This window comes from Siphateles boraxobius, unplaced genomic scaffold, assembly GCF_051911475.1.
Source record: "Siphateles boraxobius isolate OS27281-9 unplaced genomic scaffold, OSU_SipBor_1 16, whole genome shotgun sequence".
Lineage (NCBI taxonomy): Eukaryota > Metazoa > Chordata > Actinopteri > Cypriniformes > Leuciscidae > Siphateles > Siphateles boraxobius.
Window position 1 is genome coordinate 15,544,831 of NW_027508766.1, and position 20,861 is coordinate 15,565,691.

General features: G+C 39.0%; 1 protein-coding gene across 3 annotated transcripts in view; it reads left to right on the forward strand.

The window, feature by feature from the left end:
* apba1a (amyloid beta (A4) precursor protein-binding, family A, member 1a) overlaps positions 1–20,861 on the forward strand; it is a 56,183-nt gene that overhangs the window by 17,387 nt on the left and 17,935 nt on the right. For all 3 annotated transcript variants that reach the window (XM_077231721.1, XM_077231723.1, XM_077231722.1), the window contains exons 2-3: positions 2,748–2,943; positions 15,716–17,385. In XM_077231721.1, coding sequence (XP_077087836.1) covers positions 15,784–17,385 — 1,602 coding nt within the window. In that variant the 5' untranslated portion in view covers positions 2,748–2,943; positions 15,716–15,783. The remainder of the gene's footprint in view (positions 1–2,747; positions 2,944–15,715; positions 17,386–20,861) is intronic.

A 20,861-nucleotide genomic window follows, 5' to 3' on the forward strand; every position in this document is an offset into this window, starting at 1 on the left:
AATCATATTATATTATATTATATATTGGCATTGATTGGGTGTATGTATTGATGAACTTATTTGGAAAAAATATGAATATCGTAAAACAAACGTTTCAAAGTGACTGCTTTCTTATGTTTACTACAGCAATTTCTTTTTTTAAATCCGAAATTAAATGCCGACTTATACACATTAAAAATAGTTTTAAAAAGCTTATTTATATTTTCGATCATGTGGTGACCTTTTTTAAAGTACCGTGGGTAAGTGAATCTTACATTCCTCCTATATCTATTGAATTTTTAATTGCATTGACAGTTTGGTGTGGCTGTGGGTTTGAATGTGGATTCGTCCCGTCCGTTCAGCTTTGCAGTTTTCATGACCGAGATTCGTAGCTGATACTGAATTTAAAATGTTTTTCAGTTTTACTTTGTGACCACCTTATGCATTATTAATAAAGGAGGAGATGCAGTGCAAATTTGCTTTGCTATATTGAGGGCTTTGAGTGTTGAGCTAAAGCAAACATCAACTGCTAATGCTCAGGTTTTTAAAACTCCTAACCCAACAGTCCTGCACCGTTTGTGCAACAGGCATGAATAATTGCTCGTATTGTTTTGCTAATCTGAAAGATCAGACTTTCACAAGGCAGATGTTAAAATCCAATAGACTGACCCAAGCCAAATATAGGGTCTTGTGGGGTGGACTCTTTTGAAAAGGGTTAATAAATAACTGCCTAGCAATCACTCAAAACTTGCTAGCAACGGATGAAAAATTACTCATGTCACCATCCACATAGCCACTCCCTGGCAACCACCCAGAACGCCCTAGTATCCTGGCAGCAAGCATTACACACCATCTTTTTTCTCTCATCCTGATTGATGCAAAATTGTTTGTAGCCTGGTTTCACAGACAGGGCTTAGATTAAAGGGTTAGTTCACCCAAAAATGAAAATTCTGTCAGTAATTACTCACTCTCATCATATTGTTCCAACCCTGTAAGACTTTTGCTCATTCTCGTCGCTTGATAAACTTAAGGTTGATCCACTGTAGTCACTTGGTCTATTTTAACGATGTCTTTACTAAATTTTCTGTGCCGGCAGATGCAATTACCTAACAGCCTATGAAGGAGTCAGACAGCTCTCAGATGTCATCAAAAATATCTTAATTTGTGTTCCGAAGATGAACAAAAGTCTTACGGGGTTGGAACAACATGAGGGTGAGTAATTACTGACAGAATTTTCATTTTTGGGTGAACTATCCCTTTAAGCCAGGAGTAGGCAAATTAGCAGGGGCGTGTCTCGAAGGGGGGCACGGGGTGGCACTTCCACCAATATGATTGAGAGTCAATATGATTGGCCCCCCCTGGTGTCCCCCCAACATCATTGGGCTAGATTTACTGTCAACCTGACAATGCCCAACGCCATTGGATCAGAGCGCTGTCAATCACTGCTTGATTTGCGATTCGCAAAGCAGAATCACAGGTCCGCGTTTTTCAAACAGTAGAAGAGAGAGATACCTCGACACGTCACTGTTTATGTTATTTACACACTCAATTACAGTATATATTTTGAAATATCGCACAGTATGTTAGTCTGATTAATTTCATGTGTGACTGATCAAGCCAGTAACGTTAGATTAGCTAACGTAACTTCGGCAGACTGTATAGAGATGACTTGTCAGTGTTGTTCAGCGGCAGCGCACACGACCACATAAATATAAGATAGATAAATATTACTTTATCTGTTGTTTTAAAGACCAAAGGCTCAATAATCTTTTTCCAAAAAAGCCGTGCCGTGGTAAACATTAAAATGTGAGAACGTCAACTAACACCATAGCTATGCAACTCTGTGTAATTTAGATACTTAATGGGTTTTTGTTTATTTTTACACCGCAACAGGACATCCAAGGTTTCTTTAAGAAGAAACCATGTCAGAGACAGATTTCATGCAGAGAATGTTCGCCGTCACACACACACACATACATTCAATGTTTGTGTTGTGAATAAAAGCATGTTAAATTATTAATTAATGCCTAGGTGATGTTTTCTATTTATGAGAAAAAAAACTGTGTGGTCCAATCCATGTAAAGTAACAAAATGATTTTCAGCTCTTGTTCAGTGCCACATTTAATACCATCTACATTTATCCATATACTTTGCGCTGGGCATTGCAAAGATTTTTTAAATCGTGCTTAATATTTTCTAAACAAGTATTTATTTCCAGTTTAATTTTCTGATTTCCCATGGGCCCCCCTGACTGGTTCTTGCCCCCCCCCCCCCCATTTATAAAATCCTGGAGTCACCCATGCAAGTTAGGACCTTTAAGTAGTTTTTTTTTTATGCCTGAGAAAAAAACATTAATGGTGTGCATCCTGAGACAAAACAGTAACTCTGACATATTTTAAGATATAAGTGCAAGATGCTTTCAGTTAAAACAGCTCAAACATAAATTTTAGTCTGGGACTAGTCTTAAGCCTTGTCTGTGAAACCGGGCATAAAAGTTCTTATGAAAATTAAACTGCATCTGTATTTTATTTTGTCTAGTAAAAATATATGAAAACAAATATTTAATATAAATATATTTGAGAAGCTAAATTGTGTAAGGTGAGGCTTTTTTCAGATGATATATATCTTTAATAAAGTTCATACTTTAACTACAATGAAATTTTGCAATTTTATGCTAAAAATGTGTTACATTTATGACTAAAGCGAAGAAGAAGAAAAAAACATAAATATCGGCATTTAACATTTTTACTCCGTTTCTGTATTTGCAGTGAAATGTTTGGCACTGTCTGACTCTGCACCCATCTGGAGCTGAGCCGTTTTTTCCCCATCCCCAGCATCCTGATCCTGAGCTCCGACCCTGATTATTGGGATCGACTGCAAGGCCCCTAACTCATCAACTTTGAAGTCTTTCTTTACTCTGGTTTTGGCACTGGTTCCCCCATAGAAGATCGATGAGCCTGGGAGGTGAGTGTCTCATTTTGTCATATATTTGACAAAGCTCCAATATCTCAATCTCTCTTTCTCTCCCTCAAGATCTCTGCATTGCTCTTTCTATCACACCTTTTGGGCATTGTCGTATCTCACTCAAAATATACTCAAAAGTGATTGACTAAAATGTATTGTTGAATGTCTTTATACACCGTTTATGGGAATACTTTCTTAAATTCCAACACAGGCATATTCATTTTGTATACATGGTTTAAACCGTAATACATGCAGCTGTTAAAGAGCCAGGCTGTGAATGATTTCAGCACAGACATGCTTTTAAACTTTTTCATTGAAATATTTCTTGCAGCCTTAAATTAATCTGCTCTATCAGATTGCAGCTGGATTTGTCTCTTATCTTCCGGCAATCCTTGTGATATTCATTCTGCTTCAATCTCAAAAGGTTGGGTAATATTTGTTGTCATTGCAACAGCTGTGCTTTGTGTATTATAAATAATGAAAAGAGGAAGAAGCAGCGGTAGACATGGACCACAGCGTTGTCATAATGGGGTTGTTGTTGTTATCACTATATAAAACTCTTACATCAGCTCTCATGGGGCAATTCAAGCTCTTTACTTCAGGCTTTTGTGTCATTGATTCATGGTTTGTTTGTTTGTTTGTTTGTTTATTTGTTTTTTTCCCCCGCAATGTGAAGTGTTTCCTGAATTCTCAAGTGGGAGATGAACATTTCAAGGAGGGCATGCTCTTGATTTAACTTTGATAGAGTTCTTCACAGGCTGGATTTTCAAATAATTAATGTATTTTATAGCTTATTTATTAAATAAAAGGTGAAAATGTTTAATTCACCCAAAAATAAAAATTCTGTCATCATTTCCTCACCTTCATGTTCAAACCCTATATGACTTTTTCTGCTTCAGTGAAACAAAAAATTAAATTCTAAACATATACTATAATATATAAACTTAGAGATATGGTGGTTTCAGACGTCTTTTTGAATATAGTGCAAAGAGTAATTTGGATTATTATTTTTATGATATTCTTGCATCGTCTTTTAAGCTTCAAAGCTTCAGTTCCCATTCAGAATCACTTGGAAAAGAGCGACCGGCACATTTTTCAAAGTGTGTGTGTGTGTGTGTGTGTGTGTGTGTGTGTGTGTGTGTGTGTGTGTGTGTGTGTGTGTGTGTGTGTGTGTGTGTGTGTGTGTGTGTGTGTGTGTGTGTGTGTGTGTGTGTGTGTGTGTGTGTGTGTGTGTGTGTGTGTGTGTGTGTGTGTGTGTGATAAATAATGTCAGAATTGTCTTTTTTTTGGTATCTAATCTTAAGATGGTAAATATGTGAATAACATTCACTTCTACAAGGCCTGTTTGGTGGAGTCTGAGGTTTGACCTTAAATTAGATAACTGGAGTCATCTGAGATTCCACTGCATTAGGTGGACAAGGAGAGACTATGAAAAAGCATTGAAAAGTGAACTATTTTCAGTCACCACTGTGTTGGATTAGTATTGTGTAATTCAGCTGCTCATGCAAAACTACACTGGTAAGTGTGACGTTTTCATTAGTTGCGTTCCTTCTCACAGATACTGTAATCTTCCTCTTGCATGTCAGTCGATATGATACTATTACATCATCTAAGAGTTTGTTCACCTTGGTTTACATCTGATGGATCTGCCCTTGATATCTTAGAAGTCATGTTCTGTTTGAAATACAATGTGTCCTGAAGAAGGGTGTAGTGGAAGTGATGTGTAGATAATGAACAGAATGGCACAAACACATGAGGACAGCAGTCAGGCTGGAGGAAGATGAATACAAAATCACTTTCAGTCTTGCAATAGTTTCTGTTGAAAGAGAATAACAGTACTGATTTCACACCCATATGTCCTGGAGGCGGTATTTTGCTATAGAGACAATTTGTTTAGTAAAGGCTGGATTAACGAGGCTTTACCATGTAGCTCACCAAAAGTTAAACTAATTAGCAAGGCATGTTCTTGGCATACAGATACATTTTTAGACAATTTTTTCACACCTCATAAATCACTTCTTCTGGTCACTGATTTCCTGTAGTTCAAACAGTAGAGCATTGGCGCTTGCAACGCCAAGGTCATGGGTTCGATTCCCAGGGAAAGCAAGAACTGATAAGAGTGTAAACAGGAGCACTTAGAAGGCTATTGTGCGTCTCTCTCTCTCTCTCTCTCTCTCTCTCTCTCTCTCTCTCTCTCTCTTTCTTTCTTTCTCTCTTTCTCTTTCTCTTTCTCTTTCACTTTCTCTCTCTCTCTTCTCTCTCTCTCTCTCTCTCTCTCTCTCTCTCTCTCTCTCTCTCTCTCTCTCTCTCTCTCTCTCTCTCTCTCTCTCTCTTTCTCTTTCTCTCTCACTCTCACACCACCGCCCCTTTACTACGTCTGTCACTGTCCTGGCAGTTAAATCTGGCGGTGCATTATCTTGCTAGAAGAATGATTCGCTCAAACTGGCTATGCGCTCTGTGTGTGTATTTTAGTTTTTTACTGTTTTCGTGTGTGTGCGATCAGGCATTTGGAAGAGACTCCTCGATCAGAAACAACTGACGGAAAGAATTGCACTGGTTCATTTTGTGTTGGTGTTGACATGAGCTCATTGTGTGTAAGATAATACATTAAGCTGATTCAGAGTCACACTCGTTTTGCGTTCGTTTGAATTACACTGCTAATTCACTTCCAGCTTTGAGGAGCCACAGAGATTGTTTTGACGGTTGTCATTGAGCTGCTGTTTGAGTCACAGTCTTTGTGTCTATAGAGGAGACTGCTGCAGCTGTGACTCATTGTAAAGTCTTAGATTCACATGCTTCATGACTGCGTCTGAAACGCATAAAATGCTGCCTAGAACCTCCAAATCCAATTTATGATGCCTCCATAGCATAGGTGTATCTATTGCTGCCTATGATGTACCACAATTCTGTACACATATTTTGGCAGTTGGTTGAAAGAATACAAATGGCGTCAGTCAGAGTGGATTCGTATTTATATAAAAATAAAATTTATATTAAAGTAACTTTATTATTTACTGTACTTTTACTTTTAATCCTTGCTTGTATTATCTTCCATATAGTGCCATATTAATGTACTCTACCTTTCTTAAAAAAAAAATTATTTTATCTTAAAACTGGTCTTTATCCAGTTTTGACCAGGTTTGATAGTGAGTTGGTGAGTCATGTCAGTGTTCTTGAGGCAATGGTTCATTCCCTGCCCTTTCCGCTGCAGGCACTAATGAATTGTAGTGTTTGTTTGCAGCCAAACAGCAGCATGTCTTTATTCACAGGCTGCCTGACCCACACTCCCTGCCAGTTTTACAGACAGGAGAGGATCCACTCCACTCTGGGAGTGTATGAGTGAGGGTCTGCAACCATAAATCTTTTCAGTGCTGAGGGTGGTGAAGGTCTTAACTCATCAGTTTCCAGCTCCTCATTTTGTTACACAGAGATATTGTTTGGAGGAAAAACACACATTCTGCAGTGGTGTTACACAAGCCACTTGGAACACGTTTTCTTCTGTACTTCATCAGTAACTTTGTCTAGTTTTTATAATAGCTAAATATTCTTAAAACAAGATATATTAAAGTTAAATTGTGTATCATAACTTTTTTGGATGGATGGGTGGATGGATGGATGGGTGGATGGGTGGATGGTTGGGTGGGCGGATGGGTGGGCGGGCGGATGGGTGGGCGGGCGGATGGGCGGATGGATGGATGGATGGATTGGTTATGGGTCCTTGGCTGTTATTGGCTTTGGGTCCATTGAACCCATCACCACCGGGTAGGCAGACTCAAAACAGGTGAGGACTCTCACCTTTCACAGACTCTCTCCAAGTGAGATTTCCCATCTCTGGCAATGGTCTTCGAACTGGTGTCATCAAACTTTTAGCCAACTCACAAAAGTGGATGGCATATTCCTTCCTGTGTAAGATTAATGAAGGCAGTTGATAGATCCATAATTTAAGTTGGTCTTGTGTTCTATCACAGCAGGTCAGGCCAAACGAGGAAAAGGGGATCTAATTAAAGCACTTTATGTATAAACAAAAACCACAATAAATATGATCACTGGAGAAATACATGGCAGTAAAAACAACACAAGACAAATAACTGAACAACTGAGGGCCTGATATACACAGGATAGCTAATCAACAGAACTAGAGACAGGAGCTTTAACACAATCAGTAACCATGGAAACAAACTAGGATTGGGAACACAGTCAAACAGGAAAAGAACAGAACCAAACCAAAACATAATGAAACTAGCATACTTGATTATTTTTCAATAATACGGCAATTTTAACCATAAAATCTGTCTGGTATTGGTAACGACTACTGAAATTTTAGTACCGTGACAACCGTATTTAGAACGACATTTCTTTAACTATCCTTTCAAAAGAAGTAGAAAACATGTGCCAATGCAACAAGACAAAAAGACTTCACAATGCATTCTCTGAAAATAGGCTTTAAAGTATTTTCTTCCCTATTGTGACATATTTGAGTGAAACTTTTTCTTTAACCAGAAAAAATCAGGGTGAAACTTGTTTTTGTCGGAAATTGATTGGATCGTTGTTGTTTGCTAATTGCTGCAATCTCATGTGAGTGACAGGCTGCTGGAGGGTTTATTGTCTCAGCCTTGCACCAGTAAACATGTCATCAGTGAAGAGAAGAGTTGCTTTTGCGAGAGGGAAATTATTTTGATTAAAGATTACAAGGGCACATGAATTTAAAAAATAATAATGATGTGCAGATAATAATAGATAATATAAATAAAAACTTACAATTAGCACTGCAAAATTCCATAATTTTGATTTCATGGTGAATATCTTCTCTTCTACTCAATTTCTCTTCTCATAAGGATGTTTAGACTGGTACACAAAACAACGACACTAATTAAGAATGCGATTTTCTGAAATCTTAACACATGGTTCATCATCTCATCTCATCTCATCGTGTTTTCTGAGAGCAGCAGTAGACTCCATGCTGATTTGTCCTTGTGGGTAAGCCACTAAGTGAGACCTCCTCTGGGAACTGTGTGGGAGACAGAGCTGTGAACAACCCCTGATTAAACCTGCTCCTTACACATACTGAAGACTCGATGTGTGAGAACCCTATGTGTGTGTGAGAGAGAGAGAGCGATGGTTGAAAATGGCATGGTGTTCCTCCGTCTCAGCAGTCATTTTTGTCAGCTGGCCCAGCTTTAGCCAGGTCCTCTACTTTCATCAGTGACCTTCAGCACATTTTTAGGCTGTCTTCTCATTGTCTCTTTGTAGCTCAGGTGAGCTTTCACAGTCATGCTGGTTTCAGCCCACGCTGCTCGTACTGCTGATATAACCTTCTCAGGGTTATTTTCAAATACTCATTTGCATAATATCTAGAAGTTTTGGCAAGCACACGTGCTAGCTTGGTAAAGCTCTGCATGTTTGTTCTTTGATGGAGATATATGGGCATTTTGCTCTTTCCTCAACAGGAATGAATGAGTAGAAACAGTAGTTGTAGAGCCTGCAGCTGTTTTTCCACAGCATTTTCATTCATTGGAGCTATTGTTGACCCAACCAAATAGCTATTATTTTTTATTTACTGATTCATTAGCATTAGCATATTAAGACTTAATCGCAGTGTTTGATAACTGAAAATTGTCAGTCAGTCAGTCAGTCATATTTATTTATAGAGCACATTTAAAAACAACAGCTGTTGGCCAAAGTGCTGTACAAGTGTAAACAGATATCCATAAGAAAAGAAAAACAACAGATAAACAATGCACAAAACAATACAATACCACTACAGCCGCTTGTGACCATAAGCAGCAGTAAATAAGTGGGTTTTAAGCAACGATTTAAAATCAATGAATGTAGGTGCAGTCTTTATATAAGATGGCAGATTGTTCCAAAGCTGTGGAGCGGCCACTGCAAAGGCACAATCTCCTTTTAATTTTAGACGTGTCCTCGGAACAGTCAGCTCTAGACTACTGGTAGACCTGAGATTTCTAAAAGCATTATGGTGGGCTAAAAGGAGATCAGAGATGTATGAAGGACCCAGTCCATGCAATCCCTTATAAACAAATAACAGTGTTTTGAACTCAATACGATGTTTAACTGGAAGCAAATGGAGAGAGAACAATACTGGCGAAATATGTTCTCTTTTTCGTGTTCCTGTTAGCAATCTAGAAGCAGCATTTTGGACCAGTTGAAGACGTGACAGAAGGGACCGTGAGACACCCAAGTATAGTACAGTGCAGTAGTCTAATCTCGATGAAATAAAAGCATGTATCACAGACTCCATGTCTCTGGGTGATAAAAAATGCCTTAATTTTTGCAATATTCTTTAACTGATAAATATCAACTTCTGAACACACCATTGATCTGTTTATCAAAAGTCAAAGCAGAGTCAAAAATAACACCCAGATTTCGAACATGTGTATGGATATTGGAATCATTTAACTGAAGGAAGTTGGCAGACATCCACTGTTTAACGTCCCTCAAACAATCAAATAAACACTGCAAGCTAGAATCATCCTTTGGATGTAAAGGAACATAACACTGAGTATAATCTGCGTAGCAGTGGTATGATACATTATAGTTGGTAAAAATAGTATACAGCGGAAGCATGTATAAGGAAAATAAAACAGGACGCAGGATCGAGCCCTGCGGAACCCCATATGAAACTGGTGCACGAGGTGATAAATAATTGCCTGTCTCTACTGAGAAGGTTCGATCCTTTAAATATGAAGCAAACCAATTCAAAACACAACCTTGGATTCCGATTTGCTGTAAACGAATTAAAAGAATACCATGATCGAGAGTGTGAAATGCCGCGCTAAGATCCAGCAGAATTAAAACAGCACATTTACCAGAGTCGACAATCAGAAATAAGTCATTTAAAACTTTAAGCAGTGCAGACTCTGTACTGTGTTGTAATCTGAAACCAGACTGATATTTATCCAAAACACCATTTTCCTGTAAGTAGGAAGAAAGCTGGTAAAACACAACCTTCTCCAAAACTTTTGATAAAAATGGTAATTTAGAGATGGGACGATAGTTATTCAAAGCTGTTGGATCCAAGTTTGGCTTTTTGAGCAGCGGCTGCACAATGGCATGTTTAAAATAAGATTGAACTATCCCACTGACTAAACTACTATTGATTATTGACAATAGACTAGGAATAATAGAATCAAGTATATCTGATATAAGGCGAGGATAAACAACATCCAGTGAGCAAAAGGTGAACTTCATTTGTGGAAAAATTTGTATCAAATGACTATGAGACACTGGAGAAAACTCTGATAAATTTGTTAAAATCTGTGACGATGTGGACTGAGGTAGGTCCAAAGAAGAGTCCGAAAAGCATGATCTTATAACATCAATTTTTTCCCAGAAGAACTTAAGGAAGTTTTCACAGGCCGTAGGAGAGGGATCCGGATATAAATTAGAAATCGCCATCCTACCGCCATATTGGTATTCCCTGGTATTCCCTCACATTCTATTGAATTAATAGGAAATCTTCTGATTTTAATGAGAAAACATGACCTAACGAGTCAGCGTTTTTATATCAAAAGACTGCATGTACATTCTTACAATGCAAATCTCCTAAATGGTTATTTGTTTGAGGTCAGAAATTTCCCCTACTTATTAAAAAGCTACGTTTATCTTCATTACAGTAGCGAATATCAGATCAGCTGACGGAAGAGACACCTCAGCATTTATATTACAGATTTAATACAGATTTAAGCTTTGTAAAGCATGCGCATTCAGCTTAATTCGTCATGTGCAGCACTGTGGTTATGTAATAATGTTGTTTTATATAATACTGTTTTTATTCGTACTGTAACTGCAAAATATTCAACAGTGTTTTTGTTAACAGTATGTATTTCGAAGCAGTAAAGATAACCACTTTAACATTGGTTAAATGACTAATCCCAGATATATGTTCATGCTTAATATTTCCTGCATAGTTAAGTAGGCTACATAAATAAATCTATTTTGTGTTAGTTCAGTTACCTGTGTCTGAAGTGTGATGTAGACACAGTGTGCTTCTTAACGATTTCTTTATATCGCTTATCCTGCCCGAAAAAGACCATCAACATTGCAGACAACGTTCGCAGTATCAATTAATATACATGCATACAGTATACTGTATCTTAAAAACTATTAATGTGCGACTGACAGGTGATTTTAGGTCATGGTTTTGGCTGTAAGTCAATATTGCCATCTGTCACAAGGGAATTATAAGATGGCCCCTCAAACACTTCCGCTGGCACTCCTGGCAGTTTAATATAGATCGATGGCTCCTGATTAACATTTGAGAGTAGCGGAACCTGATTTGGTAGAACCGGGGTGGCAGATTTCCATTACTCAATACATGTTGTCTACATTATTAATAATATAATAAAATTTGATATAAATTATATCTCACATTTCTGCCACAGTATCATGGTTACAGATAGGGTTATTAATACAGTAAATCTATGGTAAATGTTGGTGATTTGTGGATTGAAAAGCCTTCTAACTGGATTATTTTGTCATAGTCTTTCTCCTGTTTTCCGCATCAGTGCTTTTGAGAATGTCATTGCAGCTTTATCTGCCTTTAGTTTAAATCACAGAGACATTTGTGGTTTGTATCAGAGAACTCTGTGCTAAACTCGAATACTTTTGACTGGATCTCACAGCACTGTTTAGTGGTTGTGTGATTGAGATCGGTCAATGAGTAAATAAATGCATTCGCTCTAGTTCGCGCTTTGTAGTGTTTTGGGCCAAGCTGATAAATGGTCCATGCGACGTGGTCAAACATGTTGTGGTGTTTCATTCCGCTTTTGGCACATTTAATGCTTCTCATATGCAACAGATATGGCAGAGCTTATCAGTTAATCAAATTGGTTGTAGCACCAGTGCAACCTCTAATAAAATTCAATCGCACTGGAAGGAAAAAAGGTTGTAAAATTCAAGCATTTAGGCCCCGTCCACACTACTGCGTTTTCGTTTAAAAACGGAGACCTTTTGCTACGTTTGCACCTCCCGTCCACACTAAAACGGGAAAAACGAAGACCCAAAACGGAGAAGTTTAGAAACGCTGCAGCTCCGTTTTTCGTTTTGAATCTCCGGAGGGCGTTTTAGTGTAGACGGGACAAAACGGAGGAGTTTAGAAACGATGACGTAGAAGGTCACGCTCGGCTCTATGATTGGGTGTCATCACCTATGACGTATCCTTCCCTGATTCGTCAGCCACCCATCACATGTCCCGTCACCGGAAGAAAACAAACAAAAACATCCTGGACTACGTAGCTGATGTTAGTGAGTACAACATGGATAACGAATTACAAGCGTTACTGACTTTAATGTCTTTGTTAGCAGCTGTTGTGCAAGCAAATTCTGCATTTTACAATGCTATAACTGCCTACATGCGCCGGAGGCAAACTATTATTCGAGCGATCTATGACAATTCCCGTGTGCAGCGGCGGTCCATGAAAAGAAATCTCTGGTCTGCGACATTTTCTAATCATTGCAGAGGTAGCTAACGTTACTTGCTTCCTCATCAAATCTGAGGAATAGTCCATCCGTTTCCTGTTTACACCGGCATGCGCATGCACAGTGTTGGAGAATGGTCACGTGATCCGAGTTTTCAGTCGTTTTAATGTGGACGGAGATCAATTCTAATACGCAGCTAAAACGCTGGTATGGACGGAGATCGTTTTCGTTTTAATTCTCCGTTTTTAAACGAAAACGCAGTAGTGTGGACGGGGCCTTAGTCTCAGACTGAAGTTCTATAGATGCTCTAGCATTTCAATGGAGCCCATCTGCTGTGGGCTACTGGAAAGGAAGGAGTTAACTTGTGACTCTGAGATGTTGTGTGTGCAAAATCAATAACGGTAAACAAACATCCCTCTGGGATCACATTGTTAGGTCTGTCAGTCCAATGTTGATTGATCTGACTCACCTATGCCAAGAATCTCTCATATTGGGATGTCTCCATGAAGGATTCTGGGTGACTCAGTTGCTTAGAGAGGGTAGGAGTTGGAAGTCTTTGAACATACCATCCTAATTGGGCTGGGGAGGGGGATTCACCTCAGCAACTGGAGCTGCTGCTTCCTCTGCGTACTGCCAAAAATAATCTTATGAAACAGTATTTAGCAGTCTTATTTTCATTTAACAAAAAATGTAAACTTTCTTAAAATAACATGCAATTATTTGACAAGTACAATTGTGTTTGTATATTTCAGAAAATATATTTTAAACTAAATTAATCAAAAATGATACATGTATTTTTCTAACCTCATTGGCAAATTGTCAGTTCCTGAAACAGTATTAATGTCTGTATGGCAGATTGTTTTTTTTCTGCTGCGTTCTATGTCTTGTTTTCCAGTTTTAAAAAAATCTTAACATCTTAGAAACTTGGTAGCCTACATTTTCTTTAGCAGCAAATCACTTCAGAAAATATACTTAAAATTAATTCTGTCCATCCAAAGTCAATCCATTTATCTTTAAAACAATGTAAAGAAACAAATTGCTGTAAAAAATACTTTCAGATATTATAAATGTTTATAAATATATATTTTTCTCACACATTATTTTTCAGTAAAAAAAAACATATTTAAAACTATTTATTTACAGGAAAAGCAAAATTGTGTACGATAATAGGACTTGTTTTCAGATAAATTTTAATCATTAATATATTAAATGAAAATCTTACCCTACTGTGGTACCTGTATTTGCATGTGCAGATGGTTTGTTTGTTTTTGTTTTTTTGTTTTTTTTGGTCCTCTGACTCAGATCATCAATGTGGTTTGCCCTCAGGATTTTGTGCATGTTTTGAACTGAAGTCAAGAGGATGGTTAACTGTCATTTTATTTCCTCTGGCATTCCATCACCTTCTCAAGTCTACACCAATTACTGCTGCTTTCTGATGGGTTCGGTATGTGCACCATCACTTTTGATCACACCTTACAGGGACATGAGTATCGTGACTTCTTTCTGACATGATATCTCTAACAACATGCCGTACACCGTCACGCATGGAAATAGATGTCATGTTTGCAGCGGTGACTCATGTTTTAGTAGGCCGTATGCTGCTGCATATTTCTATCACTCTCTCTTCTCCCCATCAGTCTAAGGTTTAGAGACACTGTTGTTCATTCAAGTAAGCTGTCAGGAAACAAATGAAAGTGTGGCTAATTGTTTGTGTTGATTATTATAAGATCACAGCTCCTTTTCAGCCTTGTCTCTTTCCAGATGGAAGTCTACTGCAAAATGTCACCCATCATGATGCTCCAAAAATGTCAAAAGTTTGGTATTTAATGAAGACATTTGGACAAAAACAGAGATGGAGTTTCACTCTTGTGCTTGGGGGGGAGGGCACACCTAATGATGGTTGTTGTTATTTTTAAAAGAATTAAATAAATAAAGGATTAAAAGGGGGTTAAGGGAATAAAGAAATAAGAATGTTAAAAGATGCTGTTTACAATTATTGAGTAATCATTTTAGACTATTTGAAAATAATATTTTAAAATATGCACACATTCCCCCTTATTCGCATATAATATGTTAAAAACGCAAAAGTCTCGTCACATTCAGTTATGAATAACATGAATCACGATAAATGATAGCATGTTTTAAATTCAAAATGGTGAGATTTCTTAATAATTTCTTGCACCGCACATACAGGCGAGATATACATCTCTGATCCACTTTAAAATACATATTTTTCAGTTGTTGGATGACCAGTCGACCATGCTGGCCCATCGCTATTTTGAGAACCTCTTCTTTGTTTCATGGCAGTGTATCACCCACTTTCCTGGCATCAACTGCAGAAGTAGGTCACATGTAGTCGAGTCTAATAGTGCTGTCTTTCACTTGTACCAAATGCACGAGAATGCCCTCAGGAGCTCATTCCGACATTGAAAATAGTGAAGAGGTTAATGTGTAAACATGACTAGTCAGATAGCTTGACAGGGGTTTGAATGAAAGTTCTCTCATTAAAATGATGGAGTTATGTTATTCAGCTTGTTTTTTTGTACATCCTGACTAAGCTGATGTTGATGAGAGTTATAAGAGGTACGAAAGTGGAGGCTTGGGGGGTTTCTACTGCTCTTTGCTTTTCTAGCTATTGCGCGGTGATAAAGCTCTCAGTAAACACAGACAGAGATGCTTCTACTGCAATACAAAATTGCTTCAGTTTCATAGATTTTGACTAAATTTAGGCCTTTACTGATTAAAGCATGTGTGAATATTATATAACCATCATAATCTTTGTACATCAAATACAGAGGCAGCTGATCTCGATATGTGGCAATATAGTAAATGTCACTATGAATAAAACATCAGCTACAACAAGGCTAATGATGAATTCTTTCCCCTGGTAATTGTTCAGACATTTGATTGGATGTGCATTAGTCTTAATTCTTATTGGAAAACATTTTAGAATGGAATAAGGCCCAGGCATGTACCCCAAGCATACTGATACTTTAGCGGGATTTGTATTTGGCATCTGATATGACAGGAGCCTTCTGTACGCCTTCATACAGACAGATTATTCAGCCAAAATTACACTTTTAATTTGTTTAACAAGTACCTTAACAAGTCCCTTAATTTGTTTAACAATTTTATTTAGTCATAATTTCATAATTTTATGGTCTCATCTTTTTAATGCTTTACCTTTTTAAATGAAAAAAAAAACACAACAGTACTATTCATTTCTTTATATGTACCTAAATGAAACCTACTGTGTGTACTTCTTCAATGATCTTTCTTACTGAGTTGTTGCTGTTTTAAGGTTTATATCTGTTTTTTGTTCATTTTTATCCAGGCCGTGTTTGAGTGGAGCCCTGCTCGGAGAAGTAATGCTCTGTGTGTAGACCTTCCCCTCTTCCAATCATGAGCCACCAGGAGGCGCCACACGGCCAGGAGTTGAGAGAGGCGGCTGAGGCAGACCTGGAACGTAGAGGCCCTGAGGGCCAACAGCCCCCCTCATCCCACCGTAGACGCCACGACAACGGAGATGGCAGCTCCCGTTCCGGTCGCTCCCGCAACCACCACAGCAACCATGGTATGGAGAATAACCACTACCAGTCCCAACAGCAGGGGGCCCCGCGCTACCGCAGGTACGAGGGATCAAACGGAGGGACGAACCGCACACGTGCCACTAGGAGACCAGCAGAAGATGGTGATACCGAGCAGCAACCTGTTCAGCAGCCCATACCGCGACCTGCAGTGACACGCTACCGCAGACAGGGAGACAACGAGGCCCGACTTCGGGCACAGCAACAGAGACAGCGACAGCGGGAGAGGCAGCAGAGAGATGCCGAGAGAACCGAACAGCACAGGCTGGAACATCAACAGCCTCTCATCTCCCCTACGCAAGCCATGACGCCCACCAGAGAGCCAGAGGAAGCTGAGGAAGACGAGGGAGATGGTGGCAGCGCTTTGGCCCGATCCGCCAGCACAGAGAGTGGTTTCCACAACCACACGGACCGGGCAGAGGGGGATGCTGTCATGGTTCTTGAAGCGGAGCCTGAAGACGAAAGCACATACGGCATCCCACTGCGCCCTGAAGCTGAGGAGTACACAGAGAGTGCAGAGTCAGAGCAACAGCACGGAGGTCCAGCTTACCTCCAACCCCAATACCCACCTCAGCCACCGCCCTTACCTCGAGAGCCCCTGCCTAATGCCGAGAGACCCCATGATGCAGAGACACTAAACCCCAACTATTCCAATTATGTTTACACTCAACCCATGTACCGCAGTCCCGCCGGAGAAGGAGAGGCACGTGAAGGTGGAGCAACAGAAGATCCAGAGCCATACTCTGAGCCCTACACTGAATACACCCTTCAGGAGCACGTTTACGAGGAGATCACGGACGGCCCCTCGACTGCTGAGGGACAGACTCCACAACAGCGTAGGGCAGAGTTCAGACTCTTCGAGCGTGAATTGTATGAGCAACAGGAGGCAGTTGGGTCCAGGCTCCACCACTACGACGAGCGATCTGACGGAGAGTCGGACAGTCCTGAAAAGGAAGCAGAGTTCGCCCCGTATCCCAGAGTCGACAGCTGCGAGCAGGATGAGGATATTGACCAGATTGTGGCAGAGGTGAAGGAGAGTCTGAGCTCGCAGAGCCTGGAGCGTGTTGCCATGGGCCTGGACAAGGACGGTGATGAAGAAGAGTGTCAAGAGAAGTCAGAGTCCCATGGTCAAATGGATGAAATCAAACCCCCGGAGCCAATTATTGTAGGAGAGGGGGGAGAGCAGCCCCCCAGAAGTACCTCAGAAGAGACAGCTCCAGTCATGAGGAGCAGTCGTGAAAAAAGAGATGCAATCTCACTGGCTATTAAGGACATCAAAGAGGCAATAGAGGAGGTCAAGACAAGGACGGTCCGCTCGCCCTACACACCAGATGAGCCCAAAGAACCCATCTGGGTAATGAGGCAGGACCTGAGTCCTACAGCAGAATCTGAAATGCAGCCGTCTCTGGGGGCTGATGTGAGTATGAGCCGCACTATGCAAGATGTCCTGCTATCTTCGCTACTCTGTTGTTGCACTGCAGTTTATGCTTTGTAGCATCATCACTGCTGTTGTTTTCACAGTTTTATTTTTATGGTATATTCTTGCTTCCAAAGTCATTCTTAAAGTGTTAGTTCTCCCAAAAATTTAAATTCGTCATCATTTACTCATCCTCATGTCATTCCAAACTCAAGACTTTCTGTACCTCCATTGAAAGTTCAGGTAGCCAAAATTTAGAAGATCCAAAAATGTTGTAAAGGCATTGTAAAACGAATCAATATGAACTGAGCGGTTTAATCCAAGTCTTGTGCAAAAAATACAATTGCTTTATATGATGAACAGAATTACTTTTGCTTTTATTCACATATAAGCACACATACATAGAGCCCATCACATGTGGTAATGGTAATACAAAAGCTTGTGCATGAGTCATGTGCTAGAGCAAACGTCAATGGTTCTCGCACATTTGAGCTTATGTGGTGTGTCGTGGTGTGCCATATGTGATGCTGTCGTTGTTATTATCGGAGCCGGCCAACTTTAGCGGTCTACCGAGGTGGGTAATACATCATACACATTGAGGGGGGGGCGTGTGTTTATGTCGAATTGCCGTAAAGCAGTTTGTGTTTCTCGCTCGTTCTCGCTTCTCACGAGACTTCCTATTTCCAACTTACCGGGACGTTAGGCCCCATGTTGCAAAGTTGGTTTTCCGCCTAGGAACGCTGGGGGGAGCGGGGAAAGTTACCGTTCTCACCAGAACAGGTTATTAAACCATCCAAATGATTTCTAAACGGTTTTATTAAGTTGAAACAGTTGCCGAATGCACCTTTAAACTGCTCGTTTCATATGTATTCAGTTTGTGATGCCTTTATAACCTTTTTAAGATCTTCTAAGTTTAGGTTACCTGATCTCTCAATGGAGGAAACCAAAATCATATACAGGTTTTAAACAATGAGGTTGAGTAAATGATGACAGAATTAAAAATTTTGGGTGTACTAACCCTAAAGGACATTTACATCATGCTACATTCTTCATCTGCCGGTCCAAGTATACATGACACAATTCGTCAGCTATTTGAAGGATAAAATGTACGTCACCTGCACTTTTCTTTCAGTGCAAGCGAGAAACTCAAAGAAAATGACACACATCTGCTTTAACTTGATTAGAGTGATAAGATGTATAGGTCTATTTGCCTTAACATTGTACTCTAATTTATGTTTAATATTTGTAGCAGGTGCAGCAAATGACAAAAAAACACTCTTTCAAGGAGGGCGTGTACAATTGCGTTGTTGTTCTCCTTGGCTGCAACAGCCTCACAGGCTGAATCACATCATTCCTGTAGTCGTGACTTCATTGCTCTATCACTGTTCATTTCTGGAGAGGACGGTGGCACACACTAGTCTCTGTCTCTTGAGTGGTGCCTGCCACGGCGCCGGACAAATTGCATGTTGCTAGAAAATGAAGACTGCTTGCACTCATAGAACGACTCTCCTTATCCGTGGCCTGGAGGGCTCATCTGTATTCTGCGAGTGCTACACATGACCAGCTTGTGCAAATAAAGTTGTCCTGCTCCTCAGCTACAACAGTCGTTGTCTGAACAAAGCATAGAGAGAAAGATGAGTTCTCGGTATAAGGCAACACAATTACCATGTCTTTACTATTCTTTTCTCCTCTTTTTTTTCTCATTATCTGAGATAAGTATTACCCTTTTTATTAACATAATGAGTAGATGTCATTCAAGTGCGCCCGCAGTTAGTATCAATTTAATAATATCATCTTATGATGTGTGCTTGAGATTTTAGATAATCTTTTGTTTTTACATTAACATAATTAATAGATTCTGTGCAGCGTAATTTTACTCAGTCACAGCTGAATCAGTCACATGTTCTATTACAAACACATTACAGAAATACAGTACACATAAGTACACACAGTCTCACTAAACAAACAGCACAAAGCCCAGCTCATCTGTTAGCTATTTCGACAGTGTTAATTAATCACCATTGTTTGTCTGAGCACTATTCATGAGCACAAGGCCTCATTTGGAAGCAGTTCTATGGCATCGAGGGCTTTTGGCTCTCTGATGAGAGGGAACATATAAAGAATTGAACTTAATTAAAATCTCCCAGTGGGAGTTTAAAGACACCAGCCACCACCCACTGCAATTATGGTTGATTTTGTAAATGATTGTGATGATTATAAATGTTCAGGTTTTATCTGTAGCATATTATTTTTGCACATCGTACCACAACATCTTTAATTCAGATCACTGAGGAGGTTTCTGTGGCTTCCCACGTTATTTTAATATTATTTATATACTATTTTAGTATTTATTTATTTTGAATTTGCTTGTAAAAACAATTTCAGTTTTCATTTTAATTTTAGTATAAGTTTTACTCATTTTGTTATGTGCTTTTTTCATTTTTATTTTTTATTTATCTTTAGATTTAGTTAATTTTTAGTAGTTCTAGTACTTTGACTTAAACATTATTTCAGTTAGTTGCCAAGGCTAATTTTTTTTTTGTTGTACTTTTTCATCTTAGATTTATATTTTATTTTATTTATTTAAAGGGGTAATGTCATTTATTATTATTTTAATATGTTCCTTGAGCTACACTTATAATGTTAATATAGTTTTTTGCACCTAAAACAAATACATACTGTATAGAGAAAAAAAATAATTTACATGAATTATTTACTTATTAGTAAGTCAATTTTATTTTTAGAGCACATTTAAATTCAACTTACACTGACCAAAGTGCTGTACAAACAATCATAAAATACATTAAAATAAAATAGAGTATTAAGTTAACAAAGATAACCCATAAATTAATAATCAGGAAAGGCTAAAGAGTAAAGATGTGTCTAAGTCTAGATTTAAAAACAGAAATAGAAGGAGCACTCTTAATAGCAGGTGGAAACTGATTCCATAACCATGAAGCAGCAGCTGCAAAGGCTCTGTCACCTTTCGATTTAAGACGTGACCGTGGGACGTGTAGGAGAGCTTTTTGGCAGTCCTAAGGGATTTAAGCTGAATTCAAATAAATAAGATGAGAAATGTAAGATGGAGCTTGCCTGTTAAGAGCTTTAAAAACAATCAGCAATATTTTTAATTGAATTCTACCTGACAGTCAAAACGTCATTACATCATGAAATTTGGACTCGGAGGAAGATCGCGAGGGCTTAGGGTTCTATTTGGGACAGTGCCACTGGCGTTTCCATATACAGTCTGAGACCAGTGAAAGCTTTTATTTTGCAATTCAACATTTTTATTACAAAATATATTATTAGCTAACAATCTGAGTCAAATTTTAAGTCAGTCACATTTTCTTAGTGTTTGGTTTGTCTTTTGTTGTTTTATTGACGGCAGCACTTGAACTGCATGAACTCCACGTTTGTGTCAAAACTGATGATCGTGTTCTCCACTGTGATTTGAGATGATCCAAAAATCCTCTTCA